This window comes from Babylonia areolata, chromosome 8, assembly GCF_041734735.1.
Source record: "Babylonia areolata isolate BAREFJ2019XMU chromosome 8, ASM4173473v1, whole genome shotgun sequence".
Lineage (NCBI taxonomy): Eukaryota > Metazoa > Mollusca > Gastropoda > Neogastropoda > Buccinidae > Babylonia > Babylonia areolata.
This window is the reverse complement of record NC_134883.1, coordinates 10,045,657-10,070,409: the sequence shown is the minus strand read 5'-3', so window position 1 is coordinate 10,070,409 and position 24,753 is coordinate 10,045,657. Positions and strand designations below refer to the sequence as shown.

Below are 24,753 nucleotides of genomic sequence, written 5' to 3'. Positions count from 1 at the left end.
TTTTTTTCTTTTTTCTTTTTTTTTCTTTTTTTCTTTTTTTTTTTTTTTTTTGTCCCAAAGACATAAAACACACCACGCCCTCTCTCCCTTTCTCTCCAAACACTTTGTAGTGTTGTGTGTGTGTGTGTGTGTGTGTGACTTGCTGAGTATGATTGGTACAAACAGAGGCATTGATTAATTGGACGCACACACACACACACACACACACACACACACACACAACTATTCGACAACATCGGCTTTCAAAAACGCTTCTCTGGAAAGATTCTGAAAAACTGGGAAAGTCGTAAACTATTTTCGCCTCCAGTGACGGCCCCTGGAACGATGACATCATCAGATAACAAGAGAGGCAAGGCCGTCAAGACTCACTCGTGATACACTTTTTTTTTTTTTAATCCAAGCTTTTTATGTATTGAGTATAATTTCAAAATGTAATGTTTAAGATGAGAAAGATCAGTTTAAAGCTAATTAAGTCCCCTAGCATTAATTACAGAGTGATTCCCCTTTTTTACTATCTGCACCAAAACGTTTGCAAAATAAATAAAACTTCCATGCTTAGCAAAAGAAGTTCCTGTTTGAAAAAAAAAAGATAATAATGACTGCTCTTGTTGTTGGGTCAGAATATCAGATCAAAGTGCCAAGTTTAGAGAATACAAAAATTATAAATATAACAGTAAATGCAGTTTGTATATAATTAGGCTTCATTTTTTTGTGCCCATCCCAGAGGTGCAAGATTTAAACAAGATGACAGGAAAGAACTGAACTTTTCCTATTTTTATGCCTAATTTGGTGTCAACTGACAAAGTATTTGCAGAGAAAATGGCAATGTTAAAGTTTACCACGGACACACACACACACACAGAGAGAGAGAGAGAGACAACCGAACACCGGGTTAAAACATAGACTCACTTTGTGAGATATATCAAGGCATTGCACCACCTTGCAGGTATGGTATGTAAATTGTAAATGTGGTCAAGTGAGGGGAGCCAGTATGGCCAAGGGGATATATCGTGTCATACAAACCTTCAATCAAGATGAAAACTTTGCTGATTGCTCTCTGAGCGTGAATCTCCTGGCGGAATCTGAGCTCTTTTTTTCAGTCCCCCCCCCCCCCCCCCCCCGCAGTCAAAGTCATCAGTAAAACACGCCAGGCGACCTGTCTCCCTTTCTCTCTAAACTCTGTGTGTGTGTGTGTGAGGACAGTTGTAAAAAGAGAGCACATAACACATTCATCACTCCACAACACATCTTTGATGATGAGCAGAAAGCATCACTATCAGTCACTGCACTGAACTGTATACATACATGTGTATTTGCCTGTTTTCGGGATCTTTGTTAGAGGGATTAACGAGCCGAGGGAGTATCGACACGGGTGAGTATCGATCCTGACGGGGGAGTATCGGCCGGGGCTTTTATATGATATGTGTGTGTGTGTGTGACGGTGTGTGTGTGTGTGTGTGTGTGCGCGCGCGCGCGCGCGTGTGTGTGTGTGTGACGGTGTGTGTGTGTGTGACGGTGTGTGTGTGTGTGTGTGTGTGTGTGTGACGTTGTGTGTGTGTGCGTGTGTGTGAACTGACTTCTTTAGGTTCTACTCTTATCATCGGGCACTCCACTCGTCCGTCAGTGATAATAAAAATGAAACTGAATTGATCACCAAGTTAATTCCTTTCACAGTCTTACGTTCTTCGCGCCGGGGAATACCGAATCGTCGTCCGAATTCAATCGGCATCTTGATTAATAGATCTGCGATTGCTAAATCGAAATCTACGGGTTCAGTAAAACATACTCAGTGACCACCGCTGATAGATGTTTCTCTCGTTTAAAGTCTGTTTCATAATCTATGTACATAAAGTATTTGTTATTCGGGCGAGTCTGAACTGTCACCCCATGAACGTTGACCCACATGATCTTGTAAAGTGACACGGAGATTATTTCTGCAAACTGTTAACTGAATACTAGCACACCCTACACACCGCACGCACTGCACCACCCTACACCACAGGTACGGTATTTATCTGGTCGGGTTTTATATTTCTTTTCCTCTCTTTTTTTTTTTTTTTTTTTTTTCCCAGTTGTCTGGTGTAACAGAAATGAGTATCATGAAGTTCTTATGGTGTCAGCAACGCCACACACATTTGCGACATGTGAGTAACCGTACTTTTCGATGGTCAAGGACAGATCACTCTCAGCCCTTGCAGAATTGTAGTGAGCTTGACAGGTGAATTTACAAGTGGGCATCGACCAACTTGAACCCAAGCGCAACCCCGAAGTGTGCAATCTATCTGCCAAGGTGAGACATTTTAATTCATGCACATGCAAGTCGGTTTACGGTAAGGGGGGAGGCGGGGGGATAATAAAACCTTCTCTTTTTAGAGTCACAACCAAGTTGGAACTGGTTTTCGTGGGGCACCAAGAGAAGTCTGAAAAAGTTACGGAATCTTCTGAACTCGCGACTTGTACACACTGACCCAGTCACCGAGCATGAGTGTGTCAGACTTAAGTAGAGTATGGTGCAAGCTCATTTTCAACGGGTAGATATTGCATAACACATTTGGTGTGCTGTGTCTCTCATTTGTCAAGATAATGCATTGAAATTAATTGATTCAGAAATTGTTTTGGTTTGGTTGGTAAATTGTTTTTTGTTGTGTTTGTTTTGTGTTTTGTTTGGTTTTTGGGGGGGTTGTTTTCTTGGGGGGAGGGAGGGGCAGATGGGGGCGGGGGTGTTAGTACTTGTTGTTTTGTTGTTTTTTCATCTTTTCTCTTTTCTTTTTAAATTTATGCGTTGAAAACTGCTGTGCAATTGGAATATATATATAAAACTTATAAGCACTTTAATTTTATGAAATAGTCTGTTAGTGGCAGCCATGTCCACTGACAGACCTATGTATACTGTGTGTGTGTGTGTGTGTGTTTGCTACTATGATATTCTTTTTCTTTTCTTTTTTTTCTTTTTTTTGATTAAAAAATAAAATAAAATAATGTTTTAATATTTTTAATGTAGCCGTGTTAACCCGAGTGGTATATAAAATGGGGCGGTACGAAAGAATTACTAATTTACTGAATTAAAGAGTATGCAGATGAAAGGAAAAGATCTGCGCACAGGCCAGAAACATGTAGAGGCCAGTCACAGATTGTTTTTCTATTTTATTTACAATAGTTAAGTAAAGGAGAAGATAAAAAAAAGAAGAGAAGAAGATGATGGCTGAATAGGACACAAATAACAAAATATCTTAAGTATAACATGTCAGTACAAGTGGATAGTAAGCACATGTATATTTCAATGGAAAGACTATCTCATGGTTTGGAGTAGGCAACAACATAACATAGATAATGCATATGTGTGAAGACCAAACACTGACATAAGATGTCATTTCCAGTACATTTAAATAGTGTACTTAAAGTGGTTAAAGCTAAGCTGATTTAGTGAAAGCACACTGACAGTATAGACAAGTAAAGCTCATACTGTGTCAGTGATTCAAATGAATCAGTTATCATGTACTATGTAGCACTATACTGGAGTAAGTCGTATAGAAGAGAGCATAATAACTAAATTACAATTACCAGACTGTGATACATATCAGATCAACAGATGGTTGTAACCAATAACTGATATCAATCCAACACTATCTTGCAATCACCACAACAGAATACTACACACATCTTAAGAGTACTGAGCACACAGTAACTGTGAAGCTATGGTACTGAGCATCAATGAAACACTGTAGCAGTACAACTGATATCATATGAAATGATACATGAATGATAGAAAAGACAGTAGAATCAGTGGCTTTGATATCAAACACTGGCAAACTGAGAAACCAAATAGTAAGTGCTCAATACAAAGATTGGAAGAACTATCATGGCATGGCCATTTACTTATTAAATGGATTCAGCTACAGTTATCCAGTTGCGTCAAAGCCAGATATCAGCACAGCTAAGCTTGTGCTCAACATTTAATCCCCCTCCTCTGAAAGCGGGATAAGTAAAACTTAACCTTCGTCAGTGTGAGCAAAGACGGAAAGAACTTGTCATTCCAAAAACGTTCTAGAATAGGCAAATAAACTATCAGTGAGCGGAGACATCACTGACAGTGACGTTCGAAAGAATCAAATCTGCCTTAAACATATCATGACAACATGGCGATTATCTAGATCAATCATAGCCAAGCTGTGACTACATGTCAAAGCAATAATTGAAACAAGCAAACCAAACAAAGAAAATAACATACTCATATGAACAACAAGTACTGTGTCAAAAAATACAATTTACAAAACAACACATTTGACACAAAGTACTTACAGCAATGATGTGCGACGCTGACCTTTTGGGCGACAGAGAGAGAGAGCAGACTATTGCCGGTGACCAGCCAGGTGAAAGTGACCAGTGGTCACCTACTTTGCCTATTTATGTGAGTTACATGAACTTCAAAGACAACCGCATGTGGTGCGAAGCAAATCAGGCCTTTTGGGCTAGATATTTGAATAATCTGTGTTTGTTTTCGGGTGTTCAGTGATAGATTTCTAAATGATTCCTGAACCGATTTTTATCACAAAACAAAGAGCTCAACACAATCTTTCTAATGAGTATAAAATGTAGTGCTGATTATTTAAGGTGAATTTACAATCTTAATTAAAGTAACCTGAAAAGGGTCAGTTTTACCAAGTTTCTCACTGAAAATTACAAACTGCATTAAATTAGTTTAATGTAGGCAAACACAAATGGAATAAATTTAAAGATGGAATCGCTACAATTCTGCCAGTATATAATACTTGTAGTTTACTGATCCGACAAAAGAGATATTTAATTAAATATGGTGTGTCAGAAACAGTTTTCAACTCGGCCAAAGCCGTCAAGCAACACTAGTTGTGCAGTGAACATAATTCATTGTCAACAATGAAAATCGGCTTTGTATCTTGTACTTTCTAAATGCCTGATCTGTTCTCATCCAAACACTATAATAGTGTGGTTGCAGTGTATGATAAGCGATCACATATAGAATTGTAGCATTATATGTGATGGAAAGAACAAAATGACGTAAACTTAGCGTCAGTTGAAATCTTTACACTGATGAAGGATTAAATTGCGCTGTGAGTTGAACTACGGTTATTTGCAGCCAGCTGAGTGCTTGGCTACATTAAAGAAATATTTGCAATGAAACAATTAACAACAACAACAACAACAACAACAACAAAAAAAGATTTTATAAGCTTGCAGCAAAGGATGTGTGTGTTTTCGTTCTCAGTAACAAATGATGCTTTCCTTTGTTTCTCCTCAGGAAAACTGTGTACCACAATGGCTGTTTCTGGTGCAAGCACAGAGAGACAGAAGCTCTCCACCCAGTGCAGCAGCAGCACAGTGACAGATATCTTTCAGCAAGCTTCTGTCACCCTCCTGGTCATGACGCTTGTCATGGTTCTCATCACCTGGTCTGGCACCTTTGACACTGCAACAGTGGAGCTAGGGCTGGAACACTACGCCGAACAACGCCCACCCTGGCTGCCAGATTGTGTCCCCATGCCACTAAACACCGCCATCAACTTTGGGTACATGCTGTGTGGGGGTTACTGGTGTCTCGTTATACAAAGGGCGCATGTTGAAGGGACAGTGAAAGATGCTGACACGTATTTCTTTTTTGTCTTCAATGGCATGGGCTTTGTTTATGGCTTTGTTCAGCTGTATAGGATTGTTGCTCAAACGGTTGGCAGTGCCGTGATGGATCAGTGGTACACGTTCCCTTTCTTCATGCTGGTTTATGCCTGGGCCCAGAGTGTCCGAGGCAGGTGTTCCCGAACGCAGTTTTATGCACTGATGTGTGTATCAGTTACCAGTTACAGCCTGACACTGCTGACACCTGTCGGGTTTGAACTCTCTCTGGGCTGCCACATACTGCTAGCAGTGGTGGGGGCCAGCTTTCTGTACAAGGAGAACTCGTCAGACCGCGCTTTGCAAAACTTCCTCCTTGGTGTTTTGAACTGCTGTGGATTTGTGGTTCTAAAGCTGATGGATCACCATCTTCCACACGCTCACTGGATCTTCAACTATGTGTCGGGACACTTTTTGTCAAAGATCTGTGATGTTCTTCAGTTTCATTATGTCAGCAAGTTTTTCTTTACCATTGTTGGCAGCTGTGCAAATGCTGTGATGAAAGAAGAAATGAAATCACGTTAGTTGTGGAGAGGTTTGGTTGGAAACAATACTGAGAGTTAAGTAAGGTCAAAACAAAACAAGAGAATGATGCACATTATGACATAAAATGTTTGAACAACACTGAGATTGCAAGTAAAATAAAAAAAGAAAAGAAAAAAGAAAGAAAAGAAAGCAAGCAGAATACTCACACTAAGCCCAGTATTGTGAGGTAAGATGAACAGAGTCCTCTCTCTCTCTTTGAGGTGTTTTGGTCTAAAAATTCCATGACATCTCAACAGACTGATTTTCCATAAAATTAGATTGATTACTGTGATATAATTACTACATCTTTTTGTTGCAGATAAGACGGTGTTTTTATGTGACATGAGAATGGTTGGTTAGTTCCAGGGTAATGTATGCATCATGTATGGAGTGATTTTTGTTTATGTGGCATCTTGTCAGATGTGGAAATAGAAATCTATATAATATTTTTCAGTGTGTATAATATTTGTTTATTGATTGGATTGTTGGATGGTTGTCTTTGGCTTTGCACCAGACCCACCTGTCTGGATTGACGCTTTCAGCCCTCCTCCCCCATCTCTGTCACTGATCTCCATTTCCTGAAAGAAAACAAACAACAAAACACAGCAGTCAACCAAACAGGAAGAAGTTGTGGACAGCAGGTGTTACGATCAGAAACCTCCCAGCCAGGTCCAGAAAGAAACCCTCACTGACTTCGCAATTCCTCCTTTCCAGTTACACCAAAATTTTAATCAGAAGACAACCCCCTACCCCAGCACCCCTCCCCCCATACCTGTACTGATTGATCTGCTGCCAGAAGCTGCCAGGAACAAAAGAGGGGAGAGGACATGGGTGCGACATGGGGTGTGGATTAGACGCAGCAACAGAGAACCACTCATCAGTTTAACTGTTAAATGAGCACTTTAAAAGTAGAAATCAAATCGTCCACAACCCCCAAAAGTGGAGTATGGCTGCCTATATGTAAAGCCCACTCATGTATATATACGAGTGAACGTGGGAGTTGCAGCCCACGAATGCAGAAGAAGAAGAAGAATCATCCACAGCAGCACCAAGAAAGATTACATTTGCAGACAAAAACAAGACCCAAAGTTGTCCTGATTGCACTTTAAAAAAACAACAAAAAAAAACCAACAAACCTTTGACAGTTCGTACCACTACCAGTGTGTGTGTGTGCGCGTGTGAGTTAATGTGTAGCAGCTCGAGTGCTTATGTGTAGTATTGGGCCTGTGTAAATTTGTCCACATATAAATTTGTGAGACTGTATATAAATTTTGTTGCATATACTTTGTGTGTGTGTGTGTTTACATTTATTTATTTCTGTTATTATTTGTTATTCTAATTGATCAGTTCATTTATTTGAATGTATTTGTCTTATTATACTTCATTTCATTTTATTTTCCCTCAAGGACTAAGTTCTAAGTGCATTGGGTTATACTATTGGTCAGGCATCTGCTTAGCAGATGTGGTGTAGTGTATATGGATTTGGTCAAATGGAGTTAAGCTTCCTTCAGTAAATGAAATCAACTGAACTATACTGTAATATTATTATCTTTTTATAAGTTCATATGTGTAAATGTAAATATTGTATTTATTTTACAAATGCATTATAATATATAAACACATATAGATATACACACACACACACACACACACACACACACACACACATAGGCTAAAGATAGATGGAATTCCTCATTTTAGTGGGTTTTTTAAAGTAGATATATCTGTGTGTGTGTGTGTTAAATGAGTCTATGACTAAAATGATAGCTTCAGTGGTGGTGGTGGTGGTGGTTTTTTGTTGTTGTTTTCTTCTCAGAGATAACCTTGATTTTAAGGAAGACAAAAATGAAATTTCATCAGTGATGTTGTTTTTGTTTTTTTTAATTATGATCTTGATAGAATGTAATACAATCTACACACACACACACACACACACACAGAATCTTTCAAATCCACATTTGTTTTTAATGTGAGGATTTAAAACCTTTTTAAGAATATTTTTCACAAGAAATTGTAAGATTGTTTCTAGTCTTTCAACTTACTGTCAAATATTTCTGACAGTTTGTTTCACAGTCTAGGTAGAATTTTTTTTCACATCTTTAGGCTTATATTATATATGTGTGTGTTGTTGTTGTTGTTGTTTTTTGTCTAAAATCACACTCTGTGAATAGACGTTAAATCAAAGAACACAGATACACATGTATACAGATGGAAAGAGGGAGAGAAAAAAGGGAGAGAATGAGGGCTTTAACTTTTCTTTTTCCTTTTTAGTTGTTGTTTTCAGAACATTGGTTATAGGTTAGTACAGGAAGAGAAAAAAGGAACAGAATATCAATCCAAGCTCTAAGCTTACTGTTGTGAAGACAGGATTCTGGTGATGATTTTTTTTTTTTTAATATGACAGGATTCTGGTGATTTTTTTCCCCCTGGACTATGATTTCCATGGGAGTTTAAGGTAGCAATACTTAGGGGATTACTCGAGAAAACCTGTCAAAATATGAGGCAAATACTATTTAAGTTTTGTAGAAACTTAAATTGAAACCAATTATAGAAGAGAAAAATACATTTTCCAACCGACAATGTTATCAGTTTAGGGGTAGCAGTTACACATTACCATTACTCTATTTTTGATGTTATAAATGAGATCTATGTGTGATTAGAGATGACTTGCATTTTATAATGAATATTTGTGATGAGGCATTTGTATAATTTTGGGATGTCATCAAATTACACAAATTGCCCCAGACTTGCCCAAATTTCATACATGTGATGGATTGTAATGATGAATAGAACATTTATGAAGTGTTTTTTTGTTGTCTCTTTTTTTCAAATTACTGCTTTTTTTGCTGTAATAATTTTGGGACCACCCGCTTTCTACTACATTATACCTACCCTTTTATTCACATTTTGTTTTTACTTAGCTTTGAAAAATTGTTATGGGTCTTTGGGAGTTCTAAGCCTTAATATCTGATGGCATTTAATTTTTTTTCTACGTAGTTTCAAGATATATATACAAAGGAAACTGAACATCACTTTGTGTTATTTAGACCTGTGTTATTTAGACCTGTTTTGAATGACCTCAGACATCAAATTCCACCCAAAAAAAAAAAAAAAAAATTGTAGACACCCATCTTTGATTTGACTTGCCCTGCTTATGTCAACAAAATTTACTATTTAGTTGTATAGAGCAATTTAACTTTTAAGTTGGTTGTTAAACAAATACATAGTTAATTGAACAATTTGTGGTTAAAGTAAAGGGTGTTGTTGTCATGTTAGAGGGGTTGGTTTACTTAGAACTATTTTTATGGTTTACTTGGCTAGGTGGTTTTGATTTGGCAATCTTAAATGGTTTTACACCGCTGTTTTAGGGGGGTTGAGTCCATTAGTTTTAAAGAGCTTTACTTTGTTATGGTTTAGGAAGGTTTACATCGCTACATTTTAGAGAAGTTTACTTCACTACGTTTGGAATGCTTTACTTGGCTACATTAATAGGGCATTACTTGGCTAAGATTATAAGGTTTTATTTGCCTATGTTTAGAGGGGTTGGTTTTCAGCTACGTTTAGAGTGTTTTACTTCACTACATGTGCAGCTTACAGGGGTCTACATTACTATGATTGCAGGAATTTACTTTGCTAACTTTAGAAGAGTTGGTTTATTTCTATGTTTAAAGTGATACTTAGCAAAGCAACTTTGCAACAGAAGTTCAAGGGAAGCTGAAAAAGGTAGACATGAGTTTGGCATAAAAAGCCACACATTTAAATGGGTTGTTGTTCTTTTTGTGGGGGGGGGGGGGGCAGGGGGTGGTGGTGGTTCTGTTATAATTGGGAATGAAGATTTGCTGCTGTCAAGAAATATAGTTAGCACTTTTGGATGTGTCGAAGCATAATCGTCTATTTTTCTGTATGCCACCACACCCCCTCCCCTTTCAAGCATTACCGGTATGTGTTGTTTCCTTCACTCTGTTGAAGTCTTCATGGTATGTGTGTGTGGGTGTGTGTATTCTGTGGGCATGCATGCAAGGTGTATGCATGTGTAGAGCTTTTTTTTCTCGTACATTTTCATGTGTACTGAAGCTATTATGTGTGTGTGTGTGTATGAATTTTTTTAAGTATTCTTTCATGCGAGTCGCTTAAAGCCCAATATAGGCACTAAGGGAGATAAGTATTATTATGATTATTGTGATTATTATCATATTATCATTATTATTGGAAGACTTTTCTCGCTAAAGACAGGAGATGCTTCATAAAATTGCCCAATATATAACTTACACACACAGAGACGTTTCTTTCCTTTCTTATAAGAAAAGGAAAAAACCTGTCTGTGTGTGTGTGTCGTGTGCAAGTGGATTCCATCCTGCTATGAGCAAAGTGCATTTGGAGAGATTTTTTTTATGGACCATCATGTGTTACGAGTTTGAAATCCAGCTGTAATTCTTCACATTTTGGCGCCAGAGAGCTGACTCTCTCTCTCCACACAGTTGCATGTAAAACAAAACAAACCGTTTTTATTCAATTTTAATTGGTCAAATTTTAATTAGTGTGCATTTTACAAAGCAATTAACTTATAGAAAAATATAGGAAACATACAAAAGAAATTCTCCTCACTCGGGTTGAGTTGGGTTTTTTTTAATGTAATAGACCAGGTCAGGTGCAAGCATAGTATTTGGGGGAAAAAATGGAGAAAAGAAAATGGGCAAAAACAAGCATATTCATGAGAACATAATATACATGTATACTAGAAGAAAGGCTGACAGAGGCAGATGGATTGACATTGTGCATAGGTTTGATATTATTGTGCCGATTTGTTATGATCATTTTTCTAAATGTCAAGGGCCTCATATGTTCACAGTAAGTCAATATCACATTAAGTACATTTCTTGCACATAAAACAAATATCAAATACAAAACCATGCAATTATGTGTGACAAGTTTTCGTTGATCATAAAAAGGTGATCATCAGTGTTATAAATAATTTGTATGGCAGCCATCTGGCAGAGAAAATGGCATGCTTAAAGTTTAACATATGCATTATATTCTTTAATTTTGTATCACATTTTAGATTTATTTTAATGACATCTAAGACTATGAAAGGCTCTCTCAGTTTCATATAAATACAAGGAATACTGACCCAGCTCACTCGGCATGTATCAGAGATTTGCATATGCTTACAGCTGGGCCAACAGCAAAGTGAGACTATATGGTCAATGGGTTCTCTACTGCAATGAAAATTTATTTACAGCTTTTGTAAAGGAATATCATTCTCAAATATGAGGCAAAATTGCACTGGCTCTTTGTGCTACAGCCTTGGGGGCTAGTTGGCCTTTGGGGACCATCCACAATGTTCACTGTGCTAAAGTCCTCTCGGAGAGTGGGGATATACCTTGGGCAAGGCACACTCCACTATAATCAAATTCTAGGCCAGTTAATCGGATAGCAGTTGTCTCCACTGCTGTTTGATTGTCAGTCAGACTGACGACTGACCATCATACACTTTGCAAACAATACTATAAAGCATAAAACGGCACCAGTGATTAGTGTCACATCATATCCAAATAAGACAAGTGATTCTGTTAACTTCAGATTTCTGGCAATAGCACACCTGCCCCATCAAATCTGTTAAAGCATTCCAGAATATCTGGTCATAGTCACACTTTCCAAAATGCGTGATCAATGCTATCTTCGAGTTCTCTACAAAAAACAAACTTATAAGTAACTCAAAGTCTTTTAAAAATGATTTTGTACATAAACATCCGTGTAGCATTTTCTGCTGAAACCATTTAATTTTTACATCGACTATCTTTCGTGAATGCATAAACCAAGATTTCCAGCTATGATGTGTCAAAATCTTAAGTTCCATTTGTCACAACATTTTGGTTTCATATTTTCAGTCAACAAATATTAGTTTGGCCTAGAGCTTTTAGAAATAGAAAATAAGTGTTGAATAGTTTCTGTATCTGTTGTTCTCCGCAATAATATCATACCTACAACTAATTCGTTTATTGCTGGTTTATATCCAGCATATGTGAGGAAATCAATGTGTATAAAAAAAAAAAATTATGACATTTTTCTTTGAAGCGTATACACAAAAGAAAAAGGCCACAATCGTTAAAAAAACTGTGGAAAACACATATTCCGAAATAATCTGGATGTATTTCCTCGCAATGAACACACAATTGTTTAACACAACAGTGAGCAGTTCTGACGAATTTTAAGGCTCACATTCACAGAAAAGAGTCTGAAAATTTCAAGGATATTTATCCACAACAGGTTATATTGACTAAATTTTGAGATAAACCCTTGAACACATTTATCAATAAGTGGCCATTGGGGAAGGTTATTAACAGCAGGTGCTTCCACTTGAAATTTGATGTTTCAGCTTTACTAATCCAAGATAGCTTTAAAGATAAAAGAACAATTTTTAAACTGGAAGACAGATACCACCTTTATTCTTTCTTTTTCTTTTCTTATTTTTCAACACTATTATTAGCATTTTTGTGGCAAATTTCATCTGGTTTTACATTCCAAAAAAATTTATAACAAATGTGTTAACATGCATGGAAAAGTGTAACTGGTGGTTTTGCTATTCACATTTGCACATGCCTGTGCGTGTAATGCACACACATAAAAAGCCACAAGTCACATGGAGAACGATTTGAGTACAAAGGCAGAAATTGACGAGACACCAGACTACATATTTATTCACAAGGCAAAAGATAGGTATCCCGTATATGATGTTTTTTTATTCACGCTACAGGGCAGTCATGCTTGAACAACGAACAATCAAAGTGGATTGGGGGGTTACTTACTGCGCAATCTCTATTAGAGAAAAGTTTGAAAAGCATGTGACAAACATTACTCTTATCACTTTCTCGTCTGTGTTCATGATCTAATGAGAAACATCCTTGGTTTTTTTAGACAGTTGAATTTCTCTTGTGCACCTGGTCCCACCCTCCACCCCCAACACACACACACATTCGGCACAGAACACCCCACCCCTTCCCCAAACTTGGATGCATTTACACGTCGCAGGGCAGTGACGTCAAACCATTACGTGTCAGAGTGATTCATGAGGCTAAAGGAAACTGCGTCGTCAGTGCGGTCCCGACGTCTGCTGAAGAAGTGACAGTACAGAGCCAAGCCAGCCACGCCCAGCAGCGCTCCAAGCAGAATCATGGTCACTGCCATGCCCGCCATGTCACCTAGTGAAAGACATTCACATAATTATAGTTTTGGAGAAAAAAAAATTAATCCTTTTATCGCATTACATTCCTTTGACATTCAAATTCTAATCGAAACGAAGATTGCTAAAAACAGGCAATAATAACTTATGTGGTTAAGAATTATACTTTGTTATGATATAACCGTGTGTTATTTTATGGTAATTTCAGTAAATTTCCCTTTTGGTGATCCAAGATCCAAAAATTTAAAAATCATTTATAATTTATTATCGTTTCAGTATAAAGTAGTAGAGTGTTTTTACGCTGACCAGGTGTGTATATCTTGCTGGTGCCGCTGTTCTCATCACCAATGGAGTGTTGCCCGTTTACATCTCTCTGTCCAGGGATGTTGACGTGGCTGCTGATGTTGCTGAGAACACCAGCGTCTCCCTCTGTGGTGGGGCTGGGCATGGCAGGTGTGGCAGTGGTCTGTGTTGCTATGGTTGTAGTCATTTCAGGCCTTGGTGCAGTTGTGACAACAGCTGCGTGAAACAAGAGTGGAAGAGGACTGTGAGGGAAAGAAAATCTTGTTTCTGCTTTTTGCCGTAGTCTAAGGCATGAATATCGAGTTTCTGTTGTTCCAATCAGAGGCAGGAATATATAGTTCGGGTGTTGCCATCCTAGGCACCAGTAAATTCAGTTTCTGATGTAGCCACATAATGCAGTTATATATAATTTCTGATGTTGTCACCAGGTGCCAGAAGATCTAGTTTCTAATGTTGCCTTCTAAGGCAGGAATAGAGTTTCTATGTTGCCATCAAATGCAGGAACATCCAGTTTCTGATGTTTTCCAGTCAATGGCAGGAATATAGAATTTCTGCTGTTGTCATCAAAGGCAGGAATGCTGAGTTTCTGATAATGGCATCAAAAATGGGAATATTGAACTACAAATATTAGCGTCAAAGACAGGAACACCCAGTTTCTGATGTCAAGAGGAGGAGGAATTTTGTTTAATGTCCCGTCACACATATCGGTGACTGAAGACATTTTGTTAAAGTATTTATGAATACATTTGAGTTTTATCAGTTAGAAGGGGTGGGAGATGTGAATGAGTGGAGGGTTGGGGGAAACTGGGCAAATGATGGTGAAATTTGAAAAAAAATTCTAAATACAATTACAGGAAATTACTTAAAGAACTTCGTAAAAGAGGAGAAGTTAAACTAACAAGCGAAACAACTGATAATGAATGCAAAAAGTCAAAAACATCAACATTCTCAGTCACTTGTGAAGACACACTTTCATGTACCTAAGGTTTCATCAAGCTACAGTCAAAATTATATGCTTAATTGTCAGGTTACTAAAGCATATGCACTTGACATTAGAACAATACTTTTTTTTTTCTTTTTTTTTTAACTTTTTTTTTAATTTTCCAAAAACATGTATACAATACAGAGATAACTATGAAACAAACAATATACAACGAACAGTAGCATCTTCCACTACAGAGAGAGAGATAAGACAAAATAAAACAAAACAGACTATAGCAAGGCAAAACAAATCTGTAACAACAACATCAACAACAACAACAAACAAACAAACAAACGAAAAAAAAAGGAAGATTTGTCCAATCATTCAATCAATCAATGCTTACACCTTAATGATTGTAGTAATCATGGTGATTTAAGATGACATTAATAGTAAATAGCCTGGACCAGTTGTGACATAGCAACAGCATCAAATGTATCAACTATTACAGTAATGGTATCTAGGGTAAGGCGAAAGCGAGTGGTGGCATTATAATGTCATAATAATAATGAGCATGAGTATACCATTTCTGCATTATTGGAAAAGAAAGCTTGTAGTTGATCACATTGTAAAGACAACAGCAACCATAAAAGTTAAAAAAAACAAAAAACAACTAATACATATGAGAAATAAATAAAGACATGTTAGTACATAGTAAGGACTGTTATACAGAATGGTAACTATGGAACATGTGAGATTATGATATTAGAACAATACTTGGTCCGTCATGAATTTGATAATAGTCTGAGAGCTAAACTCAGTACTGGTCTGCGAATCGGACCAAAGTCTGAAAGAGTCTGACGAGGTTTTAGACTTGAATTCAAGCACCTATAAAAGACTCTTTCTAGCATATTGCTTATTTCCTTGTATGACAATGGGCAATATACTTTTATACTATCTGTATGATTCTTTGCTCCCCTTTCTGCTGCCCTGTCTGCTTGGTTGTTATAAATTCTGATGTCATCAAAGGCAGAAATATCTAGTTTGTATTTGCCACAACCAGAGTCAGGAATATTGAGCTTCTGTAGTTTCGTCAAAGACAGGAAAGTCTAGTTTCTTATGTTGGCATCAAAGGCATGGTTATACAATTCTGTTCTTGCTATCTAAGGCATGCATGAGTATCTCTCGTTTCTGATGTTGAGGGTATAGCTTAATTTCTGATGTTGCCATTAAAGGAAGGCATGTCTAGTTTCTGAGTTCTCAAGGCCTGACTAAGAGCGTTGGGTTACGCTGCTGGTCAGGCATCTGCTTGGCAGATGTGGTGTAGCGTATATGGATTTGTCCGAACGCAGCGACACCGCCTTGAGCTACTGAAACTGAAACTGAGGAAAACCTAATTTCTGACACTGCCATGTATGGCTGGAAATACTGGGTTCTGATGTTGCAATCTAAGGCCGGAATAACTTTGTTCTAACACTGCCATCTGAAGGTTTAAAGTCTAGTCAACCTCAAAAAGCTATGCATTTTGTTTCATGGCAATCTTGTTTATTCCTCAACTCTGATGTCAATGATAGCTAGTGGTGAAAAACAGATTATGATTTTCATATAACCATTTCCTGCATGTTGGTACATTTTGTTCTTTCTCAGTTCCATCACTTATTTATTGCATGCTACATCTGCAAAAGGGGCAACAAATTCCGTCTCTTTTGTCATAATTCTTCTAATGAAAGACAAAAAATGTTTGCCTGATCTTTTCTTAGTTTTTTTTTTTTAAAAGATACAACATAGCACTGTCCTGTATATATTTAAGTGCACATGCAAGATGTACATCTGAGGAGAGTGTCTCACCGATCTGACAGTCTGGGGGCTGGTAGTCAGGCTGACAGCCGTGAGGACAACGTCCTGTGTGCCGGTCACATGTCTCCTGGTTCTGACACTGACCACACTGCTCACTGCAGTCGGCCCCGTAATACCCCTCACTGCACCCTGGGACACACAGCAAATTGTCACTGTGCACTTGTTAATAGAATTCATTGTGTTCATGTGTGTGTGAGCGTGCACAAGAAGGTGTGTTTGTATAGTTGTGTAGATGTATAGGGGGGGGGGGGGGATGTCCATGTTCAGCAGCACAATTTTGTGTGTGGGTGCATGTGTGTATGTGAGAGAGAGAGAGAGAGAAAAAAGTTATTCGAATTATTAATCACATTCTGTCTGCTATTTTCCCCTGTCACTTACCATTCAGACAGGTTCCATCGTAATTGTCACACCCTCCTTGCTGACAGTGACTGTCACACTCGTTCTCACACTGCGGTCCATACAGGCCGGACTTGCACACTGTCGAATGGGAACACATGCTTTCACCACCAGAGAGAAGAGAGACATTTCAAATGCATCACTCCAAAATACAGTACCAGAAGATGTCAAGTGATTGCTCTTTTTTCAATAAGACAATAGCAGCAAACATGGTGATCAGAATTTACAATCACATGGGTGGGAGACAGGCAACAGGGGAAAAAGAAAAGAATGATGAGTGTTGCAGACACTAGCCCTTATTAAATATCAAAGCATTTTCAAGTCAAAGTCAAAGACTTTTTCAAGACTCGTCCTCAGTCGGAGCAAACTTACCCCAAATCTGCACTTCACAGAAATTGATGAAAGAATAGTCCCGGCTGTGAACGTAGCCATCTTTAGAAAACCGAACCACCCGCCCTTTGATTGGCTGCTGGCAGGTGATGTCATCACGTTCCTTCTGCGTCCTTGGAATGTTGAGGGAGCTGGGGAACTTGTAGCACAGTGTATCATCCACATACACCCACACTCCAGAAATACGATGGGAAAAGGGATGTGGAATGTAACCTTCAGGAACAGAATTTGAAGGTAATGAATTCATACATCTTTTACCTACACTAATTTTTAAAACAAACATAATACTCTACAGTTTACTTATTCAGAACAAGATACAATGCATAAGGCACTTTAGCTTGTGTTTATTTACCATCGGGTGAGAAAGAGCACAGAGGTTAATTGATAACTAAAGCACTAGGTTTTCTTTATCTGTCTGCTTTACCACACAGACACCTCCCTTTCTAGACCGTAAATGATACTTTGACAGTCAACTACAGCACAGACAACTGTCTACTCAATCACACATAGATTGATTAAATTGACTCTCTCTCAATCAATTTATTTAACTATCTATCCTATTCTGTAGGTGTGTGTGTCCTCCCCCTTCACTCGCTCCCTCCTTCATTGAATATATTATCACACTTTATACACAGACAACTCTGTAATTTTGATGCAGTATTTCAGTATACAAAAAACAAGTAAACGAAGATGATGAGGACCATGTTGCCCTTGAGCTATGATTTCTTTTTAAATTTAACTATGCCTGATGTTAGAAATTATTACTCTACCACCCTGGTTTTGATTAGTTAAGAAACGAAAGTTTAAAGACACGAGGGATGTAAAAAATTAAGGGAAAAAAAGCCAATACGATGGTAGATAGTGATGTCAGTGACGGTGAAGTTACGGCCCAGGTCCACCTGCCACCAGTCTGGTTCCTTGTCCAAAGTGCCCATGGTGTGCACACAGCTTGTGTAGTACGTGCTGGTGTTGCCGTCCACTGCCAGACTTGCAGGACCAGAGCTGTAGCGTGCTGATACGTAAGGAGTGCTCATGCTGGCGGCTTTCCCAACGGCCACGTTCACTGTACAGTGGACAGTAATAATAATGGATACTTATATAGCACACTATCCAGAAATCTGCTCTAGGTGCTTTACAAAAACGCTTTTATTAACATAAAACATTATATCTATGTTACATACACACACCAAAATGTGACTACACACACACACACACACACTGCATACATACATTTTAACATACATGTGTATCTAATAGCTACCCTAACACATACGCACACATAGGAAGGCACAAACTTACATAAACACACGCACACACAATACACATTCATATACATGCATGTAGTTATGCACACATACATATGTATATACACATAGTCAAGCACAGCTAACACAAAGGAAGTGGACCTGCCACAATTGAACTTATTGCTGAGGGAAAAGGCGAGTTTACAGTAGTCTGTAGTTTTCGGTTACTGTTGCTACTGTTGTTTTATTCTTAAAAACAAAAGTAACTACTCTCCACTTTCCATTCTTTATCCTTTGCTTGAAATGGCTGGGTTTGGAAACAGCCTGTGAAGTTGTGCTATGAGCATATCAGAGTGAGCGAGAAAGGCAGCCACACAGACAACAACCACAACCGTGGCAGACACTTAGAAGAAAGGATGAGATAGACAGACAGAGGTAGAAAAGAGAAGGGAACGGAGTGAGGCAGACAGAGACAGGCCGACAGTGGACAAACTGTGAAGTGACAAAACACTGAATGCAAAGTAACCTTTGTTACAGTTCCCATCAGGAGCACCACATGATGGACTTTCTGTTGTCATGGTGCTTCTCAGCTCTGTAACACACATACACACGCACATATGTACGCACGAACACACACAATTATACATATGCACACTCACTCACATATACGCAAACAGACAGACTAACAAACATAGCCTGTGAATCTGCCAAGCATTTCCAATATAGACCAATAAACTGTGCATAAATGCACCAATATCAAAGTTATATGTTAAGCGTGGTAAAACACAAACAAAAACCGCTGTAACACAAGCTGAGTTTATTAGAATTAGGCCTTACAGTGTCACATATTTTCTGGATTTTGGTAACAACACATGATCATGGCATTCAAACGTTAAGCTGACGTGATTTAAGTATAAAAACCACAATCAAAAAAGTGACAATACATTTAATTATTCCACCACAGTTTCGTTTATAGTCCATCACACTGCAAATGTCATTATTACTGATAATATAATAATATTGCTTATTGAAGAACATGAAGATGTGAATCTATTCTTCCTTTGACATCACCACCCATATGTATTGCAAAATATCACACAACAAAATATTGCAAAATAACCCATGTCAATAGATGTACATGTGAAGGAACTTTTTTTTTAAAAGGAAAACTCATGCAGATTTATTCTTGAAATAGCTCAATAAGGGAAGACATATTTTATGACATACAGATCCCACCACCCCCTAAAAATCAAATTTAAAAAAAACACCTTCAAACTACGAACAGAATACTAATGTAGCCTGGTTGGCTACAATCTTCATTGGGCCAGCTTAGCAGACGACTTTTGTAACTCGCCGAAGGTTAGGAAGTTGGTAAATCGGTCACAAGTTATCTCCTTTTACAGGAAGCCTTATTATTTCTCATCAATTTGTTAAATCATAAACATTTCCTAAAATATGAGATTATAGTTTTTATGTTATTGGACTTCAAAAGATCATACTTCTTAGCTATAATGATATCATCAGGCTCGAAAGCCTATAACTCTTTTAAATTAATATTTATGTGAGAATTTTGGTGCGATCTTTGAAATCTACTCAGATAAAACATACAAAATATCTTTGTTTTCTATATATCAATATAGTTGCTGTGGAATTTAGATTGTGCATTAAAATACAAATGATTAAGATTTCTTCTCTTGTATCGCTTTCCATGTACACCTAAGTTGTAGGCATGCGATGGTGTGAAATGTCTGGCAGCATTTCGGCCCCACAAAACTATCTCTTCTTCAAGTCACTGGAATTCGTCGGTGCCGATTTTACAATACCTAGACATTTTTAAAGCATGTTTTTCAGATGTTAGCATTTCTGTTATCAATCTGATTCATATCATACATGTATAACTGGGTTGTAGATGGTTTAAACGAAGTATTTCAGTGCCGATCACGAGTGCCAAAAGCACCACCAAGCGGTGCCGACACGGGAGCTGTCTGCTGAGTTTTCTCTTAAATTTTAACATAATAAATCTTTACTCTAGAAGCAGATTCTATAGATAATTTTTATATGGTTGAAAATTCAGGATTTTCAGTTATTCAACTGTCACAATTATATTACATATCGTGACGTACTGATTGTTGTAATGTACAGAAATGATACACGAACTCGTTGGAAGTTGGTTCATTCAGTGATTCTTTTTGTTTACAGTTTTTAACACATTACTTTTTGTAGAAAATGGTTTAACTTAAGCTTTAACTAATAAGCTTTAACAAATGCTTGTCTCTTGCAGTTTTGTGTGATATGTAATATGTCTATGTTAGTTCCCCGAGCCGAAAGTCAGACACCGCTAAATTTGGTCAAACAAACTGTGGCACAAGTTTGGCCCCTTAAGGCTCGCGAAGGGCCGATTTTGCCGTGAGTCGCTTCACGGCGCTGGCATTGCGCTTCGGTGGAACTGAATATAAGAAGCGAGCGAGTGCCAGACAAATTCAAAACTCTCCTGGTCTGGAAGAATAAGAGAAGAAAAGAAGAAAACAAGCGCACTGCCTTCCCGAGTCTACCTTGCCTGGCTGCGGCTCTCTTCTGCAAAACACCTTCTACCTGTCTTCGCCTTCACAAACACCACCTTACCACCCCATCACACTAAAATAGCATCTATTTCGGTGTTGTTGTTTTTTCAAATTCCTGCCAGGTGAGACAGAACAGTGTCTCACCGATCTGACAATCTGGGGGCTGGTAGTTAGGCTGACAGCCGTGAGGGCAACGTCCTGTGTGCCAGTCACATGTCTCCTGGTTCTGGCACTGACCACACTGCTCACTGCAGTCGGCCCCGTAATACCCCTCACTGCACCCTGGGATACACAGCACTGACATGGTCAATGTGTAATTAGTGTAGTAATGCACGATTTTCATTCTGTGTTGTAAAGTTGGAATTTGTTTGATATGCACGTATCTCTTTGACAGTATCTGTGGTGAGCGCATTCTTGTGTGTGAGTGTGTGTGTGTGTGCGTGCACACGTGCATGTATGTGTATGTGTGTGTGCTTGAGAGGGAGTAAGTGTATGTGCGAGTGTACCTTAGTTTAGTTTGTGAGTGAAAGAGTTACACAAGTAGGCCTAGACTATGTCTGATTATTTCAAATCATTAGCTCTCAGCACGTCATCACTTACCATTCAGACAGGTCCCATCGTAATTGTCACACTCTCCTTGCTGACAGTCACTGTCACACTCGTTCTCACATTGCCGTCCATACAGGCCTGATTTGCACGCTGTTGAAAAAAAAGGCAACATGAATTTGGTAATGACTTTTGGGAAATGTCTGTAGTAGCAGGGCTGTAGCAGTAGCAGTAGCTGCTACAGCAGCAGAAACAGTAATAGCAGCAGTAGCAGCAGAAATGGTAGTAACAGAAGGAAAAGGAGGAAATATTATCTTAGCAAATGAAATCAAATGTGTGGCCGCCATAGTGGCACAGGAGGTAACAAGAGGCATTTCCTTCATGACTTAGATATATGCGTGAGCTCAATTTAAGCCCTCGGTTCACTTTTGCGAACAGTATATTCCTAAGCAGCCATGGACATGCAGGAACTGTTTACTTTCGTTCACTATTGGGATGTAGTGATTCCGATTAAAAATCAAAATATATAACGTACCTATCATTTAAATATAGCTGCACAGGCAGATAGATAGATACAGATATACAGATATGTTTGTACATATCTGTTTAGTTAGTTTATCTCAAGCATTACTGAGTACCCACTGCACTGATGTATTTGTCTAATGTTGTTGAAATTCATTGCATTAATACCAGAACTTCTGTTTTTCAATGCATGAACACCGAAATACTTGTCGGAGTCAGCTTGCTTACTGAAAATAAGATAAACATTGTCAACACAGTTCTCCAGACCATAAAGACCTAGAAATGTAAAGGGAGATCAGATGCTTGAAACAAACTCTATGCCAGGATAAAAGAACATGCATTACAGATTCTCCCTCAGTCACAGGTTACGTACCCCAAATTTGCACTTCACAAATATTGATGAAAGAATAGTGCTGCATGTGGGACATGCCGTCCTTGGCAAATCGAACAATCTGTCCTGTGATTGGTTTTTGGCAGGTGATGTCATCTTTCTCTTTCCGCTCGTTGCCAACATCGGCAGAATCCGGAAACTTGTAGCACAGGGAATTGTCCACGTAGACCCATACTCCAGCAATGCGCTGGTTAAAAGGGTATGCATCTGAACCTTGGAAAAAAACAATCATTTGTTTTTCAAACTTTCAATATATTGACTTGCGATCATTGACACGATCCATGCAGGATACCCATACTTTCAAGACATCGTTGAAAGTAACTTTTTAAGGTTGTATAATGTCAAAAATAAAAGGTTAATGTTTCCAGAGCCTTTCACGGCATATGGGGCAGTGATTTCATATTCACTGTGTCTGGGGTTCAAAATAGGAAGGCGGAGACAAATCCTCTCTTTCTGCTTTAAACCTTTCACGACTGCAGTCAGGTACTAAATCACACCTGGGTGGAGTGAGGGAGGAAAATCAGAGTACAGAGCCTTTCCCAAGAACACAACACCATGCCGAAACGGGGCCTCAAACTTTGATCACTGGTGAACACTGGTTCAATGCCTGACCATTCTGCCACATCTCTGACATGGTGACTGCAGTCATGACATGAGGCACTGAATATTTGTCATGGAAAATCAAGCACAAGATATGGTGTTGGCGCACGTGCACACACACACACACACACACACTGGAAAATCAACCACAAGATATGGTGTTGGCTCACACACACACACACACACACACACACACACACTCACATGTTAACCACACCCAAAATGCAAATGCAATCAGTTGTATTCATACTTACGATTGTGAACGACGGTTGAAATAAGCGTTACTTTTACAACATTCGGCTTGGGTCACACATTGTTGAAACTAAATCCATACATGGAATTTTGATTAACACAGTTTGGCAAAACACTTTCTATTCTAAAACAGAAATGCTTCTATTTCTTGTGAGAGAGAGAGAGTCAATGTGTGCTTCTCATCCAGACAGTTTGACAGAGACAGACAGAGAGAAAGAGAGACAGACAGAGAGATAGACAGAGAGTACATGTGTGTTTCTCATACAGAGAATCTGACAAAGAGACAGAGACAAACAGAGAGGGGGAGGAAAGGAAAGGACGGCAGACAGAGAATGCAAGAGAGAAAGAGGAAGAGAGATTTATAACACAAACTAAAAACAGACTTCTTCTTTTCTCCTCCTCCTCTTCCTCCCCCCTTAACTCTGTGATGAGTCACTGGGTTGCCCCACAGAACTGTTTATCATGGCTGGGTTGCGAAACGATCTTAGCGGCTTGAAGTTCAGTTAGCATTCAGATTTTTCCTGTCTGTGCGGCTTTCGTTTCAGTTTTAATTTCAGTTTCTCAGGAAAGCTTCGCTGCATTCGGTCAAATCCATATACACTACACTACATCTGTTTACAGCAACATGCTAGTCAGGCTTTAAGTGCAAGCATATACAGTTGTGTACTTATCAGAATGGATTCCTTCTATAGAATTTTACTATCGAAAAACACTTTTGTTGCCATTTATTCTTTTTCAGTGCGCCAAGTGCGTGCTGCACACGGGACCTCAGTTTATAATCTCATCCCAGTGACGAGACACTCAGTTTGATTTTCTAGTCAAACTTACGACAAAGGGCGAGACCAGGATTCGAACCCAGACCTTCATGGAAACTGTGCTGGCAGATATGCATCTTAACCATTCTGCCACCTCTCTCTCTTTGGAAAATTAGCAAATGTAGCGCTACGAGGATCGCTTGTACAACCCAGTCCATGTTTCTTTGGGTGTGTTGGTTGTGTGTCAAAACCTTAATCTCAGCAAAAGCTTTTCCTGTCCATTTGCAGGGAGAGACACATGTGGGGAAATAAAAGAGACTGACTGACCCCCTTCCCGATGGTAGACGGTGATGTCAGTGACGGTGTAGTTACGGCCCAGGTCTACCTGCCACCAGTCGGGTTCGTTGTCCAAGGTGCCCAAGGTGTGCACACAGCTTGTGTAGTACGTGCTAGTGTTGCCATCCACTGCCAGACTTGCAGGACTCGCAGGGTGGTTAGGTGCCACGTAAGGCGCACTCATGCTGGCGACTTTCCCCAGGGCCACATTGACTGCAACGGTGGATGGATAACGGTCAATGCCAATGGCTTTTGTTGATTGTTGTTGTTATTCTTCTTGAGACCTTACTCTTCCTCCTCCGCCTCTCTCTCTCTCTCTCTCTCTCTGTCTGT

The 24,753-nt window shown here is 38.8% G+C and overlaps 2 protein-coding genes across 32 annotated transcripts in view; one reads left to right on the top strand and one right to left on the bottom strand.

Moving 5' to 3' along the window:
• The first annotated feature begins 1,307 nt into the window (after positions 1 to 1,307).
• Positions 1,308 to 6,655, top strand: LOC143285035 (transmembrane protein 187-like). Of its 3 annotated transcripts, none has more exons than XM_076592215.1 (2): positions 1,308 to 1,372; positions 5,276 to 6,655. In XM_076592215.1, the coding sequence occupies exon 2, from the start codon at positions 5,293 to 5,295 to the stop codon at positions 6,166 to 6,168; it is 876 nt and encodes a 291-aa protein (XP_076448330.1). In that variant the 5' UTR covers positions 1,308 to 1,372; positions 5,276 to 5,292; the 3' UTR covers positions 6,169 to 6,655. The 3 variants fall into 3 exon arrangements, with proteins under 3 accessions (XP_076448330.1, XP_076448331.1, XP_076448332.1); XM_076592216.1 differs by lacking the exon at positions 1,308 to 1,372 and adding an exon at positions 2,041 to 2,290 and having other exon boundaries at positions 5,276 to 6,653; XM_076592217.1 differs by lacking the exon at positions 1,308 to 1,372 and adding an exon at positions 2,397 to 2,531.
• Positions 6,656 to 10,673: 4,018 nt separating this feature from the next.
• LOC143284533 (uncharacterized) overlaps positions 10,674 to 24,753 on the bottom strand; it is a 47,673-nt gene continuing 33,593 nt past the window's right edge. For all 29 annotated transcript variants that reach the window (XM_076591250.1, XM_076591264.1, XM_076591254.1 and 26 more), the window contains 11 exons: positions 24,412 to 24,633; positions 22,460 to 22,690; positions 21,619 to 21,717; positions 21,163 to 21,300; positions 18,984 to 19,049; positions 18,064 to 18,276; positions 17,196 to 17,426; positions 16,806 to 16,904; positions 16,419 to 16,556; positions 13,655 to 13,867; positions 10,674 to 13,367 (listed from right to left, as the gene is read on the bottom strand). In XM_076591250.1, the coding sequence (XP_076447365.1) occupies positions 13,216 to 13,367; positions 13,655 to 13,867; positions 16,419 to 16,556; positions 16,806 to 16,904; positions 17,196 to 17,426; positions 18,064 to 18,276; positions 18,984 to 19,049; positions 21,163 to 21,300; positions 21,619 to 21,717; positions 22,460 to 22,690; positions 24,412 to 24,633 (1,802 nt within the window). In that variant the 3' untranslated portion in view covers positions 10,674 to 13,215. The remainder of the gene's footprint in view (positions 13,368 to 13,654; positions 13,868 to 16,418; positions 16,557 to 16,805; positions 16,905 to 17,195; positions 17,427 to 18,063; positions 18,277 to 18,983; positions 19,050 to 21,162; positions 21,301 to 21,618; positions 21,718 to 22,459; positions 22,691 to 24,411; positions 24,634 to 24,753) is intronic.